The sequence below is a fragment of the Sinocyclocheilus grahami genome, unplaced genomic scaffold, assembly GCF_001515645.1.
Source record: "Sinocyclocheilus grahami isolate Dianchi unplaced genomic scaffold, SAMN03320097.WGS_v1.1 scaffold575.1, whole genome shotgun sequence".
In the NCBI taxonomy this organism is placed as follows: Eukaryota; Metazoa; Chordata; class Actinopteri; order Cypriniformes; family Cyprinidae; genus Sinocyclocheilus; species Sinocyclocheilus grahami.
The window spans coordinates 663,797-679,380 of record NW_015505754.1 but is presented as its reverse complement, the minus strand read 5'-3'; the positions used below and the strand labels follow the sequence as shown (position 1 = coordinate 679,380).

The following is a 15,584-nucleotide window of genomic DNA, read 5'->3' as shown; positions in this document are numbered from 1 at the left end:
TTTATTGTATTTCCCCAAAATTTTTTTTTTTTATAAACCCAAAAAAAAAAAAAAAAAAAAAAAAAAAAAAAAAAAAAAATCTGAAATTCTAAACATAAAATGTTACTATTTCATAAAAAAAAAAAAAGAAAACTCAAAATGTGTGTGATCATATGTGATCTTTTTCTGTAGGACAGCACTGGACTGAAATTGTGGAAAAGAAGATGGTTTGTTCTCTCCAATTACTGCCTCTATTATTATAAAGGTAAAACTATTTCTATGTGATTGTCTTATATATATATATATATTTTACTTAAATTAAATGTTTTAAAGTGCAGTCATTTTCCATTTCAAAAAGAATGAAATGACAATTTTTCCCTGAAATCCCTCTCTAAACCTGTGTCTCCAGACAGCCGTGAGGAGTCTGTCCTGGGCAGTATTCCTCTTCCCAGCTACAGGATTCTCTACTGCTCCCCTAGAGAGTGCAGGAACCGGAAATATGCATTCAAGGTGAGAGTGGACATCTTTTGGAGTTCCTAAATCTAAATGTACATATAGTCTCATCGTACACTTGTGCGTGTAGGTTGTTCATCAGGGGATGCGGCCGTACATCATGAGCGCTGAAACCCAGGAGGACATGTTGGGTTGGGTCAGGGCTCTCAGCCAATCAGCAAGCATGGAGGCTGATGACGTCATCAACAGGTGAACCTAAGCTCTCGATCTAGAATCGCTCTACATGTATGGAATCTGCAATTCACTTGAATGACTCTTCTCGTACTTTAGACGCTGTGCCAGTTTTCAGGACTTCACTCAGATGGGATATAACGCTGAAACCATGGAGCTCCAGCACACGGCCATGTTTCCACAACGAAACGCCCAGACCACAACAAAACTGAGCAGGGTGCAGACAGAACCGACTCTACTGGATCAAGACATGATGGGAATTAAAATGAAGACACCAGAGCTGAGAGGAAGACATGAGAGCAGACCAATGTAAATGATCTGAGATGCTTCAGAATGATACAGAATGAAGGACCTTGAAAGAGTCTTCATGGCCTTTTCTACTTAAATATAACTTACACATTTGTAGCATTTAAATTGAAGTTAGTCAAGGTCAATCAAGGTTTCTTATGCCAAAACAGCCATAATTTAGCTTTGGATTACCATTTTCTAATGGTCATCTGTTGTTGTTGTTACTGCCCTCTTAAGAACTCTCTATACAAATCAGTTGTTCTAAACTGGTGAGTGTTATTGAAACCAGATGAGAACCTTTTCTAAGTGACCTCTGTGTTTTTTTAAGACTGGATAATCTCTTTCCATAGATAACAAGGCTTTTCCACTTGGTCCATTATCAGTGGTGCCATCCTGTTCTTCAATAACAGCCTCTCTGCAAATACCTGCAAATTGCAACACATTGCGAACGATTTTCACAAAACAATCCACAAAGCATTAAGATCAGCTCTCTTTCTCTCTGTCAGCGCACCTGAAGCTACTGAGCATTCTCAGCGTTTGCTGAACGCAGATGAGGAACCTCTTTGCTTCCTACATCCGAAAGCAGCCTTCAAGCAGCCTCCTTTTCCCAGAGATCAGTATGGGTCACCGTGCCACAGTAATATGGTCAGAGCGGACCATTGGCCCTTGGATAACTGCTCGAGTGCTCCAATGTCACCCTGCTTCTACACAGAGAGGGGACATCTGCTCGACAAGGTGAGAATAAAGAATATATGCAAATATGCTGATACTGTGCAAAAATACACTTTCTTTAACTGTCTGTCTGTGTTTCAGTCCGAGTTTCCATGTTCTGTGTGCTACTGTTCCAACTACCAGACAGCAGAACACATGACAATGTGCAAGGTAAGACAAATCTGTGACAATAAATTCATGTTATCAAAGTTTCAATGTGAATTTTCCATGCAATACAGCAAATACAAAATTCCTCATTTGTGATCGGACATCCTGTTTAATTTCTGCAAAATAGATCTTTTAAACAGTTTAAAAAAGACAATTTTGTAACACTATCACGTGGTCTCGTCATTTTAAACATTGCTCTAAAATGTTACAGTAAAGCCACATGTAGGCACATATTGCAGTTTATTAGATTTTTTTTCATGCCAGTTTTTTTCCAGCCATGATTCAGCACATAAATGTCATTTAGAACATACTGTAGAAGTCATTGAAATTGCATTTTCAAAACAAGATTACTGGAGTGTTTTACAAGAAAATTATATTTCACTTAACTTCAAAATTTCAAGTTTAATTCAAGGTGTTACAAGGTGTGAAAAGTGTTTCTAAACTATTTTTACACCATTATTTACTTCCTGTTGCTCCAGGCAGGTAAATCAGACATCCTCATGGAGAGAGAAATACAACCAATCAGAGATCTGGAAAACGATACAGATGTGAGTGCACTATAATGTGTATGTTTGTGAGAATTCATAATAAAGTTAAGAATATCTTGTATACCTTTGGGGCTTGAAATAGTCAAGTTGGAGGTTATAAGAGGCTGTATGTTCTTAAGAAAATTTTGTAAAAAATGCAGCTCTTTCTTAAGAACATTTCCATTAATCCAGCCTAGTGTTAGTTTAGTATCCTCAATATACTATTATAGTTTTTATAAATATTTTGAATTCATTCAGTTTTCACTTTAATTTTAAAGTTTTAGTAATTTTGTTGTGTGTTTTTGTCATTTTTTTGTTTAAAATTTAAATTTTTTTAAAATTCTAATTTAAAATGATTAACTTAATAAAATTTTTATTGCAGTTTTAGTTTTATTAATTTTAGTACTTCAACTTAAAACTTAACGAAAATGAGAAATACCAAAGCTACTAACAGAAATAAAATACATTTGTTTCTGTTTTTTCATTTTACTTCAATAATGTATTTTAATTAGTGATGTCAAAATATATATATATATATATATATATATATATATATATATATATTGTGTAAACAAAAACTTTTATTTTGGATGTGATTAATCGCGATTAATCGTTTGACAGCACTAATTTGAATAGTTTAGTTAACTATAATAACCCTGATCCAGATCCTAGAGCTTGTGTCAGGCTTTGAATCCTTGCCTTCCTGTCGTTCAGGTGGTTCTCACTCGTTTGTGTGGTTGTGATAAACTGCTGCAGTCCGTCTCTATGCAGCTGGCTCAGTTACAGGCAGATAAGGTTTGTCGCACAAGCAGATCACATACACTGAAATCATGCAGATAAAAACACCTCACAAGCATTCCTGCCTGCTCTCTCCTTTTCTTTAGAAAAGCATTGAGTATGCTTTAGAAATCAAATGGCTGGGCATGGAAGACGGACTTCCTGGAGAGCAGGAAGTATGCCAGAAGGCTTTGCTTCAGGAGGAGCTGGTTACACTCAGAGCCAGAATATGTGATTTGTCATCGGTACAGTACTGTGTGTATGTGTGTGCTAAGGTTTCACGATTAAATAAAACCAAGATAGCAATATGACTTGGTGAAATAAACTGCAAAGGCTGTGTGTTTCAGAGTGAAGCACAGCAGAGTGTTCATTTACATGCAAAGCAGCTCATGATCCACCGGTGTTTTCAGCTCTGAGCTTGAGTCACTTTAACATGCATTTGGGAACGCAACACGAGCCAGCCATCTTCCCAAACTTGTAATGAGAAGCGCTTATCAACAAGAGAAGCTTTAAGCTTTATCAAAATCAAGTTTGATGGTTTAACATTTGAAAAGCTGAAATTAAGACAGCCATAAATATTAGTATTGTAAGTTTACAGTTGTAAAATAAAATAAAATAATTTTTCTTAAATACTTGTATCTTTTATTTAACGGTGAAATAATACAATATTTTTTGTTTTGTTTTTATTTAGTCATTTTTATATTTGTATTTAGCACTACTCCTACTACTAATTATTATTATTATTTATTATTTTACAGCAATATTGATATATCATCACAAAATGTTACAGACCTACAAACAAGCGATTTTTAACTGCATTTTAAATTAGATTTTTCTCTTCAATTCGTGCAGCACTATTTTGTGCTTATCGTCAAGCCCTGTGCATATTTTGTACAGACTTAATTTTGTTTTGGCAAGTATTTAATTATCTTAGACAGAGAAATAAATGTTAATTTATGCAACAGAGATTATACAATTCAATGCTTTTACGCAGTTAAACTATCGGTTTGTTATATCTGCCTTTTTCATACTATAGCCAATAAGTTGATGGTTTTAAATTGACCATAAATCGGCCGATATATAACATATATGCATCATTTCATGCATGTCATTAATGTATGAATCAGACCTACTAAAGCAATGCCTCTTTTCTTCAGGAGATGGACAGATTGTGGAGTGATTATGAACGGATGGAGAGTGAGCTCTCCGTTTTCCATTCTCACCTCCAACACATCCTTCACTTTGGAGCGCCGCAGGTAATGCACACAAACACTTAAGTGACGCTCTGCTTAAATTACTGTTCATACAGAAACATAAGTACTGTAAACTGTCAGGTTATAAGCATTAAAACGGAATTTCTTTATTTCTTTGGGATAGTGTGGCATAGTGGTTAAAGATATGGACCAGTAATCAAAAGTTTAAAAATTGTAAGTCACTTTAGATGAATGCATCTGCTAAATGACTACTTAAAGATTTCAATCCAAACTCCATAACAGGAGCAGATTCAGGCACAGAGGCAGCTCTGGATGATGGAGGATATCTTGTGCGGTTTGAGGGTGAACAAGAACCGCTTTATGGCCTTACTGGGTCTACAGAGGCAGGGTGGTGAGTAAATGTATCAGTCTGTGTCAAAGTGCATTCATTTTAGTATGCGTACCTAAATAGTCTTCTCATTCTATCCTCCAGTTCCTCAGCCAAAGCCCGTTTCCTACTTTGAGGGCGAGTTAGGAGGCCTCAACATGGTAATGAGATGCACTTCACTCCATTTTCAGGAAGTTAACGATAACGTTGCCTCAAATCACAAATTAAATCATATATATATATACATATATATATATAAAAAAACTGAAAACTTGAGTAATGAACATGAAAATCCAGCTTTGATCACAGGAATAAATTACATTTTAAAATATAAACAAATAAAAAAGTAATTTTAAGTTGCAATAATATTTCACAATAATATGAATGCAGTGTTTATTGAACATCAGAATTTTAACCTTTAAAAATGAACCAAAACCCAGAGCCTTCTGGGAAATGTTGCAATCAATATAAATATGGATGATTATGTGCATGTGTGCATGAATGCATGTTACAGCTCGAGCCTGGAGCCTTGTGCCTTACAAACTCTGAGTCTGACTGCGGTGCTGCCGTGAGCTCTCAGAAACGCCAAACTAAACCCAGAAACACGGATAAAAGAGACAGAAGCATGAGGTATGGACATTTACACAATCAGTGTGTCAATTCAGCCAATATACTGTAAAAACAGTTCAACTGACCATAATAAAAGATATATTTGCATGAATACAAATACCCTATACATGGTTAAAATTAAAATAGACATCAATAAAATACATTTTTGCATGAATTCAAATATCCTGCATGGTTTCAAAGTTGCACTCAATCATTAATTTCTCTTTGCACTTTATGTCATGCATGTTATTTGGTTGTGCATGTCTTTACATCTCTAGCTTTGTGCCTTAATTGCTTTTGAGAAACACCACATTTTAATTCAGTCTGAGTTTGGTTTTCATTTAGCTGAATAACTTATTCCTTCTACTGTTTAAACATTCACTTTCTCCCTTGTTGATACTACAGTAAATTTTTCTGAAAATTATTCATTCTCTTCTTTCAGTTCCGCCAGAGAGCACTTCATAGACGACATTCATCCCTTGAAACTCATTACAGCCAGTGAAAAAGAGACCGATGTCCAGAAGTACACAGCAGGTACATGCATTTGCTGAGTATGCAGTCATGCACAACATGCATGCACATTTTGAACATTCGGATGGTATTTTCAGGAACAATTAATATTAATAATACCACAAAATGCACAAGTACTATTTGAAGTCATTTCTGCATCCTTAGTATCACCTGCATCAAACTTTGCAAAGCAAAGGATTTCACCTCAACACACATAGACATGTAATGAGTGTATTTATGTATCAGCAATTGTTTTAAAATACAATCCTGTCATGTATGTTTCTCTTCATTTCCAGATTCTGCTGTTGTAAACTTGAGTAATGGCCACAGTGGTGATAGACGCAAATTTAAAAGCCACAGGAATGAGTCAGTTAACCCAATAATGCCACAATGTGCTGATGCAAAAGTGCACAATGAATTCAAGGACAAAACATCACAACAGTCGTCTCGCAATGACATCATCGTCATAGAAAGCCACTCCATCAATCATATTTCAACTCTAACGGTGTTTAAAGGACATCAGGGAAACAATCAAATGCACAAATCTCATAAAAAGAACAGAAGCTCTGACCGACAAAAGTATTCAGTCTCCGCTAACGTGAAATCTGAGTGTTTTCCGTCAAATAACCGACAGTGTGAGCTAGTCCCAGTCTGCGTTCACGATGCAAAACCTCAAGAATCTCTCCTTCCAGTGGAAAATCAACAACCAGACCAGGGAACCAATCAAACGCCTGATAAACCGGTGGGAGGAGACTGTGGGCGGAGCCAAAGTCCCAAAACAACATTTGAAATGGCACATCTTTGCCAAGCTTATGGAATACAAGAAATGCCCAATCAATCGCCAAACGCTCAACCAATCATAACTTCTGACAATCAATTGACACCCACCTCTGACCAATCCAAACCAGAGCTATGCATTTATGAGGAAATCCAGTTTAGCCCGCCAAGATCAGAAGATGTTGAAGATAATCAGAAGAATCAAACCAGTGAAGATGAAACACAACCATCAAACCTCACTGTAAACGAGTCTGGACCGACTCACACTGAGGTCAATGGGGAGTACAGAACAAAAAATACAGAGAAAAGTCAACCAGGAAGTGATGTTACGTGCAAGAGAGGGAAGCAGAAAGTTTACAGCTCCTTAATGAAAAGCTCAGTAATAAATCATAATGTCCAGGACTGCCGGCCACGGATAACCGTGCTCAGCACCAGCCTGTAGACTAGAGAGCGGCTGCAGAAAGTGTGAGTGAATGAGGCAATAAGACACAAAAAAAGAGAGAAGAGTTGGAAATTCTGAAGTGGATTGATAGTAAATGGTAAGATTAAAGTATTGAATAGGGAATTAAATCCCCTTTGCCTTCAGAAAAGCTTCAACCCTTAATGGAATATAATCATATCATGCTTATCTCTGTGTGTGGAGATCCTGTCTGATTAGGGATGAAGAAAACTATATTTCATGTGAAACTCATAAACTGCCGTTTTAGTTGAGAATGGTGCTGATTAAACACTGGTCATTTTTGTGTCATTTAGCAACTGTCATAAGAAGAATTCATAATTTTTATACATGCACACTAAATTTCTTTGACTACTGAGATAATACCTCTAATTGCATTCAAACTCTTAAGGTTATTAATTGACCTGGAAATATGCCTATTCCTTACATTTCTACATGTGCATTAATCAATTAAAAAACTTTGTGATTTGTTTGACCAATGATAGTCTCATATTGTAAACACATCTGTGGCTTATTAATGGCTTTCTGTGATTTTGCCAAGTAAGACAATGTTCCTGGATCAACATCCTTGTTAGACGTCCTATAAACAGACAGATTTAAAGGTTATCAGTTTCCTCTTAAAAATTAAGACTGTTTGCCTGACAGAAATTTTGACTCCAGAAGCAAATAAAAGTGGTTGATCCAGGAAAAAGTCATAATAATATATTAGAAGTGATTTATTAAAATAACTTTGTACTTTCATTGCAGTGTTATGTGATGCTGTTTTTGTTGTTATCTAATTAAATCATCTCATGTTTTGATCCTACACATTCTTTTATTATTGTATTTACCAACAGCAAACCCAGAGAGTCACAATGCTAACATATAATTATAAAACTCTGATCTGGATATAATATATGATATGCATAGGAGACGCTGACTCAAAATTGTGATCATTCACTCAGTTCTGAAAAATGAAAGTTTCGTCATCCTTTACTCATCCAAATGTTACTCCAAATCCATACGATTTACTTTCTTCTGTAGAACACAAAATACGTTTAGCAGAATGTCCAAGCTGCTCCTTTTCCATAAAAACGCCACTGGTTACGCCTGTCATGGCCCAGAACTGAAGAAAGTATCCTAAAAATGATATTATAATAGTAGTCCACACGACTCGTGCGCTACATTACTTTCTGAAGCCGTGTATGAGAAACACACCGAAATTTAAATCGTAAAATCTCTTGAATCTCCTAGCGCGTGATTGTAAACAGATATCAAACAAATTAGCTGTGAGCAAAGTGACCTTTCTGATTTGAGATTTTGAATCTCAGTGACTGTTTTGATTCACCTCAGTGACTCGGATTGCTTTCGAATCTGTTCACTAAAGGAATTCGTTCAGAATCCTTCACTGATTCGTTATGTCGCTCCTGCAGTGCAGGGCCTATACAACAGTAGCGGTTCAGTTGGTTCATTCAGTGGCGCTCCGCGTTCAAATTAAAAGGATCAGATTTGCATATCGCCGCCCAAATGTTCACACAAAGAAAGAAGGCGTAACTTTGATTCTCTAAAATGGGTAAACATGATATGGCAAGGTGTGAATTTTGTGGACAAGAAGAAACACTGGAACATGTTATATTGCACTGTCAAAAATATGAGACTGAAAGAATGATTCTAATGCTAAATTTAGAAAAAATAAAAATGCAAGTTACACCGAGATATATTTGACAAAATAACTCAAGGAATGAATGCTATAAGTTGTGGGAGAGAATAAAAAAAAAAAAAGGGGGGTAGGAAGTAAGTCAGTTTTTTTGATCCACACTCCATACCAGTTGGTGGCGGAAATACACCATTTTGTTGTTTGTCAACCGCCAATAAAATTTCAAGAAGAAGAAGAACTTTGATTCTTGCTATTGTTGCTGCCGCCGCCATGTTGTGAAAAGCGAAACTACTTTGTTTGGCCTTCCAAAAGAGGACACGACTAGAAATCAGTGGTTAAGTTGTATTGACAACACTGTTCCAGAACAGTTCAACCCAAATATTCAGATGTGTGCAGCGCATTTTATGGAGGACTGTTTCCTGGGAGAGTAGACTTCAATGCCGGTGTCTGTTTCTATAAAGTGGGGCAATTCCAAATTTGCAAGGACAGTCTTGCGCTCCTGACTCACAGTAAGTACGTTTTCATATTTAAAGAATTTGCCACTGATGATTCAAACGTGAGTTTTGAGCAGTGTAGAGTAGCGCTTGTTGTTTGTCGTTTCTCCGATCACAAATGCAGACGTGGTTTTATGTTTACGCAACGCAATGCATAAAAAGACAGTATAAGTCATTATAATCCGTAATTATGTCCCCACTGGATGCAACAAATGCCTCGTTTATAATGGGTTTTAATGTTTTTGTCTCGTCGCTCCGGCCGGATACGGCATCACAGTATGGTAGGGGCGTAACATTTCCGTCACACGCTTGAGGTATTCGGCCAATCACAACGCACTGGATAGCTGGCCAATCAGAGCACACCTCGCTTTTCAGACCGATGAGCTTTGTAAAAATTGACGTGTTTCAGAAAGGCGGGGCATAGAAACAATAATGTACAGTATGTGGAAAATAATGTTTTTTTAAACCTTAAACCGCATAAACATTTCATTACACCAAATACACAAAATAATGTTCTTTTTAGCAATATCATATGACCCCTTTAAAAAAACTGACTCGTCAGTAAAGTGGGCGTGTTCGTTCCCTAGGTCCAACCAATGAAATTCATTATTATGAGTGGGAAACTCGGAATTTTCTTTAAGCACCGAGTTTCCGAGTTGGGGGCATGTCAATGAGAAACATGGTGGAATCGATGGATGGTAATTTTTTTTTTAAATTGATAGTTTAGTTGTCCTATAAACTTAAATTGGTCATGTTCTTGTTACGCAGCTGAAATCCAAGTAAAAAAATGCAGACCATGTTGTATTTTCTTGTAATTTATTAAAAGAAGGTACACCGCCATCTTGTGCCGACTAAACTGACTTGAACGCACCTGACATCGTAATTATGACTTGTCAACTTGTAAGTACGAACGTCCCAGGAGGACTTGAACGCAGCATCAGCCTATTTAAACCATGTTCACTCTATCTTTCAGTAGTAGGCTTTGCAAGTTGTTACTTTACATTGCTGAGCACTCTCCCTGGTTTTGTGTCTCTTGGTTTTTTGGATTACCCTTTTGCCTGTTTCCTGTCTGGTCACTAGTTTAGGTTGTTTATTTGTGTTTGACCATTTGCTTGCTTTATTGACACTGGATTATTCAATAAATACTGCATTTGGATCCTCACTCAAGTCTCGGAGCAGTTACATAATATATCTCAGATCACATGTGCGAGTCGCCGCAGACCACAAAATGTATCGGAGCTATTTGAATTCTACACAGAATGCTATTTTTTATAGCAATATGGATGAGATTGTGGCTGGCATACCCTGTCAAATGCAGATTTACAGAGCTCAACGGCTCTAGTCCAAGCTGTGATATAAACGAACGCTATTGGCTATTTTAAAAAGGGGCGGGCTGCTTGATATGTCCCGCCCTGTCTTTCTGTTTCAGTTCAAATGACGTCAACACATAGAGTAACGCTGCGTGTTTTCTAAGCATTTCAGGGAACCTTTAACCAAAAATAATGAAATATTACTAAGAATAATTAGTATAGTAGTAACAAATGAATGATCACAAAAAATGCTTTTTACTGTGTTATTGTGGATATTTTTATTTTATTTTGTTTTGTTGCAGAAGCTTACAACAAGGTGAGAACAAGGAGAAAATGAAGAGCACAGACAGCGAAGGAAGCGACTTAAGGAGCCGATGAGCACTGTGGAAACCTAAAAACCTGGACGGGGCCGTGACCTGACTGGGTTTGAGGCAAAGAAAGGTGCAACAGGGGCTGAAAAAAACATGAGCCGGCAGGATGCAAAGGTGTGGATCAGGTGGGAAGCAGCAACAGGTCTCTTATGCGCTATATGGACTCTTAAAAATAAAAGTTTGCAGTGATGCCAAAACATACAATTTTGGGTTAGAACTTTCAGTGAACAGTTCATAAAAGAATTTTTTTTGTGTGTGTGTGAAGAACATTTTAATAATCTGAATAACCTTTTTCCACTATAAAGAACTTTTTGTGGAATGGAAAGGTTTACGTAATAGATGTTAAAGGTTCTTCATGGAACCATAGATAATAAAGAACCTTTATTTTTAAGAGTGTATATTAATTCTAGACTTTAAAAAACCCTATGTATGATGGCCTGCATGGTGCATTTTCAAAATGACATATGTGAAACTGAAAATGTAGGATTACAAAAGGGCATAAGCAGACTATATAATGAAATACACATGAACAGTAATTTATATATAAAGTCATATGACGTTTTACAGTGTAAAATAAAGTCTCCCCCTCATTCCTCTTTCTTGAGTATTAAGCAAGAGGACTGTCTTCCCACCCAGAAACCTGGCAGAATTTTCTCCTTTATGGGATTTTTAAACCTGTGAAGAAGTTTCACTTCCTTTTTCTTTGAATCTTCCTCTGTCTCCACGGTGTAGAAGCAGAGCAGACCCGCGGGCTGATCTACATACACGCCTATAGTGCAGCACTGAGGCACGTCTGCCACCCTGCTGTTGATTCCTTTATGCCAGGCGTCATAGCAGGATCCGGCCCAACCCAGACCCCACGACTCCTCGTTCTCCCCGAGGCCACAGGGACCGTCGCCTGCCTTCCTCCCAGCAGCCTCATATGCTGCTCCTATAACCACCCAGCCAGAGTACAGCACCTCCCAATAACAGCGCGACGCCCAGACAGACTCCTTACACAGCACCTGTACACACACACACACACAGAGAGGAATGTGCGTTATTATTTTGGAAATAGTGCATGAGAGAGAGACAAAGGCAGCAGAACTATCTGGTGTGTGTTTGTGAGTTGTGGCCCATTCAGAATTTGAGAATGCATACAAAGTATATGGCTTTCCCATATGTTTTGTTCATTTTATATATTTTTCATGGTGTATATTTGATGTAATGATAAATTACGTTGTGTCATCTCACTTAGCATAAAGACTCTCACTAAATGAATGCACTGTAAATGATTATTGTTGTTAATAATAATAATAATAAATGATAATTTACAATGCTTTCATTTTGTGAAGGTTTTTCTGTACTGGTAAATAATAATATTATTGTTGTGTGCATTATTAGTGCATTTTTATGGTTATATATGAAATGTTATTAAATGTAATTGTTAAAATTATCGTTTTTTTTATCAATTGATTATATTCAGAAGTTATGCAAAAATAAATGTTTTGGACATTTTGAGATTAAAAATTAAAAAATTTATTTTGATGGCTGAAATCTGAAAATATTTCAAATATGTCAATTCAGACGGTGAAAATATTCTTCCTTACATAGGCACAAGTAATAAAACAAGTAAGTTAATTAAGTAAAACGTTTGCTGGACAAATTATGTACGAATAATAATAAAAAAACAATAATAACAATAATAATTGATTATTATTAATAATTATCACTTATCAGTGCAGAGAAAAACAATGCACTGTGAATTATTATTATTCTTTTTATTAACAACAACAACAACAATTCAAAGTGTCTCTCTCAGAGGTAAGAGAAAGTAAGGTGTGTGTGTGTGTTTCACCTGAGGGCTGTGGTCAAATCTCTCTGGCCTGTCCAGGTAAGGACACACCTCATCTGTCATGCGGGACACTTTAGCCCCGCCCTCTGTCAGCCACAGCAGTTTATTGGCAGATCGTTCGTCCAGTGAAATATTGAGCCAGTCTGAGATAACAGGATCTGGTCAGTACTGACTTAACTAGTGTTTGATTCCTGTACATTTATTTTCCTATTTATGTATTTTACTTTTGTTTTTATTCTTGTAAAATTTGTGCTGCGTGTGTGACTCACAGTTAAGCAGCTCCTCTCTGGACGTCGGCTCTGGTATGTTCGGCTCGTAAACTGGAAGCTTTTCTGAAGATAGACAAATGTCAGTGTAGATTTAGATTCTGGTGTAATGCTAATGATAATACAGATTATTATCATGCAGACAGATGTTTAGTCAATCACCAGCAGGAATATTTCTGACTTTGACTTTCCTTCCTGAAAGAAAGAAAGAAAGAAAGAAAGAAGGAAAAAAAAAAAAAAGAGTTTGATCATTAAATTCTCACACTGATCTGCTGCACTCCATTATGCAGCGCTCTGATTGTTGTTAGGATGACAAAAAGGTTTAAAGGGGTGGTTGATTGCGATTTCACTTTTTTAACGTTAGTTAGTGTGTAATGTTGCTGTTTGAGCGTAAACAATATCTGCAAAGTTACGAAGCTGAAAGTTCAATGCAAACGGAGATATCGTCTTTTAAAATTCTGGCGGTTTAATGCCTACAAAAACGGCTGGTAGGGACTACAACGAGTTACTTCCCGGGTTCGTGACGTCACAAACCCAGATAAACCCCGCCCTCGGGAAAAGGCAGCAAAGGGGGCGGGGCCATGCTGTGCTGCTTTAGAGAAGAGGAAGAGAAAACTAGGGGTGCACTTAAAAATCTATTCATATACGGGTCGTGATTCTGTCTTCTAACGATTCTAATGGATTCACAAGTTTCAAAATCAATGTTCAAACGCAGCGGTTCTTAATACTGTTCCTTGCGTTGCCTGCTCAGCCTCTCTCTCTCTCATTCAGATTATCAGCTCAGTGAATACACTTATTTTCACATATTATAGCTATGAGAAGCATTATACATGGATGCGCGTGCAGTTGCCGTACTGTATTAAAGCTTTAATCAGGACAAAACCGTACATTAAAAGCTAACATAAGCAGTAGCATTTACAAATAACAGCAAATCTAATAGTATGAGACAACAACAAACAAAAAACATAGGCCTACCATTAAAAGCCGTGCCTGCGCAGGTTCTGCACAATCCTCTTCAATAATATCCTCTGCTTCTCAATCGGGCTCAAACTGATAAGCAATATTAACGATGCAGTTGTTTACAATACAAGCGGAGCACATGCCACTGAAGTGAGAGGGGGGTACGTTTAGACACGCACTAGAGGCGGTTTAGCCAATCACAACACACTGGGTTAGCTAACCAATCAGAGCCCATCGCCTATTTCTGAGGGCGGGGCTTCATAAAAACTCATTTCTCAGAGAAGGGACAGAGCGGTGTGGAATAAAGGTAAATTATGTGAAAAATGAGTTTTTAAAAAAATGAAGCGTTAACACGTTAGACTGCACCCCATAAACACGAGCCTAGAAAAGCCTAGACAAGCCTAGAAAAAAGCCTTTAAATGTTACTACTTATGTTACTTTTTTTTTTTTTTTTCAAATATGGACATAAAATTGAAAATGCGGTATCATTTATGTAATTGGAATAAAGGTAAATTATGTGAAAAATGAGTTTTTAAAAAAATGAAGCGTTAACACGTTAGACTGCACCCCATAAACACGAGCCTAGAAAAGCCTAGGCAAGCCTAAAAAAAAGCCTTTAAATGTTACTACTTATGTTTCTTTTTTTTTTTTTTTCAAATATGGACATAGAATTGAAAATGCGGTATCATTTATGTAATTCATGCATTTCCTAACTTGAATGTGAATGAGATGTGAACACTTTGCATTAAAATCAATGGTTACGGCATTGTTTGTGCCAATAGATGAACCTTATAAAAGGGGACATGACTTATCTTGTCAAGTTAAAGGGGGCATAACAGACACAGTTTCTCCCAATCTCATGTTAATCTTGAGTACCTATAGAGTCATACTGTATCCTTCATATCTCCAAAAAGGCTTTAGTTTGATCATATTTATAAAAGAAAGACACAGCTTTACGATTCTCTCCGGAAAAAGCCGAGCTCCTGGAGGTGCGCCGTGGGCGGAGCTAAAGAGTGACTTACAGTAAGTTTCACTTACAGTCTGCAGTTCTGAATCATGACCGAGATCTTTTATAGCTGGGACCGCTCCATCTTTCAGTATCAAACAATGTGCAAATCCAGCATCGAACTGGGCCTTGTTAATTAAACGTTCGTCAACAAAACACATTTGTGAAACTCCGTTGCTGGTCCGGAAAAACAAACTGTATCCACTGTTTACATAACGCTGGGTTCTTTAGAAAGCTGAACAAAGTTAAAACCCTTACAACCAAAAACACACTTCTTTGGATTTGAGACATTCTTCCCGAGTGAGTCCCGTGCAGCGCTGCTGCCGGATGAAGCGCGTTGATGGGCGCGCTCTTGCTCTTGCTCTCGCTCTGGTCGATGCCTGCGCACGCGCACTCTTCCGAGAAATGCCCATATAAGGAGTTCCACCCTCGTCTACGTCATGAAGAGCCACGATCGAAAAAAAACTCTCCGAAACTTGTACGAACCCGCATGTAAGATTTTTGGCACAGAAATACTCGTCATACGTCCAAATTGTTTTTTGAAACTTTGTCCATGCTTAGCATGAGAATCCAACTCTTTAACAGTGTAAACAACTCTGAATGCATGAAACAACATTGTACTCCCCTCCCCCCTCCCCC

General features: G+C 37.3%; 2 protein-coding genes across 3 annotated transcripts in view; one reads left to right on the top strand and one right to left on the bottom strand.

The window, feature by feature from the left end:
- LOC107556635 (uncharacterized) overlaps nucleotides 1-7,865 on the top strand; it is a 14,362-nt gene extending 6,497 nt beyond the window's left edge. Inside the window, exons 4-18 of the mRNA XM_016239772.1 lie at nucleotides 172-244; nucleotides 389-489; nucleotides 563-681; nucleotides 763-972; nucleotides 1,458-1,686; nucleotides 1,765-1,833; nucleotides 2,310-2,378; nucleotides 3,072-3,152; nucleotides 3,242-3,379; nucleotides 4,292-4,390; nucleotides 4,631-4,739; nucleotides 4,821-4,930; nucleotides 5,230-5,345; nucleotides 5,767-5,858; nucleotides 6,131-7,865. Coding sequence (XP_016095258.1) covers nucleotides 172-244; nucleotides 389-489; nucleotides 563-681; nucleotides 763-972; nucleotides 1,458-1,686; nucleotides 1,765-1,833; nucleotides 2,310-2,378; nucleotides 3,072-3,152; nucleotides 3,242-3,379; nucleotides 4,292-4,390; nucleotides 4,631-4,739; nucleotides 4,821-4,930; nucleotides 5,230-5,345; nucleotides 5,767-5,858; nucleotides 6,131-7,053 — 2,538 coding nt within the window. The 3' untranslated portion in view covers nucleotides 7,054-7,865. The remainder of the gene's footprint in view (nucleotides 1-171; nucleotides 245-388; nucleotides 490-562; nucleotides 682-762; nucleotides 973-1,457; nucleotides 1,687-1,764; nucleotides 1,834-2,309; nucleotides 2,379-3,071; nucleotides 3,153-3,241; nucleotides 3,380-4,291; nucleotides 4,391-4,630; nucleotides 4,740-4,820; nucleotides 4,931-5,229; nucleotides 5,346-5,766; nucleotides 5,859-6,130) is intronic.
- A 3,383-nt stretch (nucleotides 7,866-11,248) lies between these two features.
- Nucleotides 11,249-15,584, bottom strand: part of LOC107556671 (tripartite motif-containing protein 16-like protein) — a 5,733-nt gene continuing 1,397 nt past the window's right edge. Inside the window, exons 2-5 of one of the 2 annotated variants that reach the window (XM_016239832.1) lie at nucleotides 13,142-13,174; nucleotides 12,983-13,045; nucleotides 12,717-12,856; nucleotides 11,249-11,883 (exon numbers count right to left, since the gene is read on the bottom strand). In XM_016239832.1, coding sequence (XP_016095318.1) covers nucleotides 11,467-11,883; nucleotides 12,717-12,856; nucleotides 12,983-13,045; nucleotides 13,142-13,174 — 653 coding nt within the window. In that variant the 3' untranslated portion in view covers nucleotides 11,249-11,466. The remainder of the gene's footprint in view (nucleotides 11,884-12,716; nucleotides 12,857-12,982; nucleotides 13,046-13,141; nucleotides 13,175-15,584) is intronic. The other variant, XM_016239833.1, reaches the window with a different exon arrangement.